Genomic DNA, 528 nt, shown 5'->3' with positions numbered 1-528 from the left:
CCCCCCCCCCTGGGCCGTGCCCCCCCCCCCCCCCCCCCCCCCCCCCCCCCCCCCCCCCAGCCCCCGCGCTGGCATCCCGGGGCCCTCCGCCTGCCAAAATCCAATCCGTTCCCTGGCTCCCTTTTCTGGGGCTGGAGCTGCAGCGGAATTTCGGTGGAATTTTGAGGTTGAGAAGCATCTCGGCAGAGAGGAAAATAAAGGAAGAGAAGGAAGGGGGGGAAAAGTACGATTCTGGCATCAACTTGCAGGATTCTAGAAGGCACCGAGGCCCCGGAGGCGGGCTCTGGGTCCCTCTGCAAGATGCGGGCGGGCGGGGCGCCGGCGAAACCACCGGGTCCAGCACGTCCCGTAGGGGCGGTGGGCGCCTGGCCGGGGCGGGGTCGCCGTCCTTACCTACGTCTGCATTGCAAAACGCCTGTTGCGGGTGCACCGGGGAGCAGCTGCAGGCGTCGGTCGGGCGGAGCAACGTCCCCAGCAGCAGGAGGCCGAGCACAAGCCGCAGGCTGCGGGCCGCGGCGCCCATGGCGG

The 528-nt window shown here is 69.9% G+C and overlaps 1 protein-coding gene across 1 annotated transcript in view; it reads right to left on the bottom strand.

The window, feature by feature from the left end:
* The window catches only part of TIMP2 (TIMP metallopeptidase inhibitor 2), a 49,555-nt gene that overhangs the window by 48,746 nt on the left and 281 nt on the right, over window positions 1-528 (bottom strand). The window contains exon 1 of the mRNA XM_007462358.1: window positions 394-528. This exon is cut by the window's right edge and continues 281 nt beyond it. Within this exon, the coding sequence (XP_007462420.1) occupies window positions 394-523 (130 nt within the window). The 5' untranslated portion in view covers window positions 524-528. The remainder of the gene's footprint in view (window positions 1-393) is intronic.

Source organism: Lipotes vexillifer, unplaced genomic scaffold, assembly GCF_000442215.2.
Source record: "Lipotes vexillifer unplaced genomic scaffold, Lipotes_vexillifer_v1.1 scaffold1691, whole genome shotgun sequence".
Classification (NCBI taxonomy): Eukaryota; Metazoa; Chordata; class Mammalia; order Artiodactyla; family Lipotidae; genus Lipotes; species Lipotes vexillifer.
The sequence above is the reverse complement of the archived record's forward strand: the minus strand, read 5'-3'. Positions and strand labels throughout refer to the sequence as shown.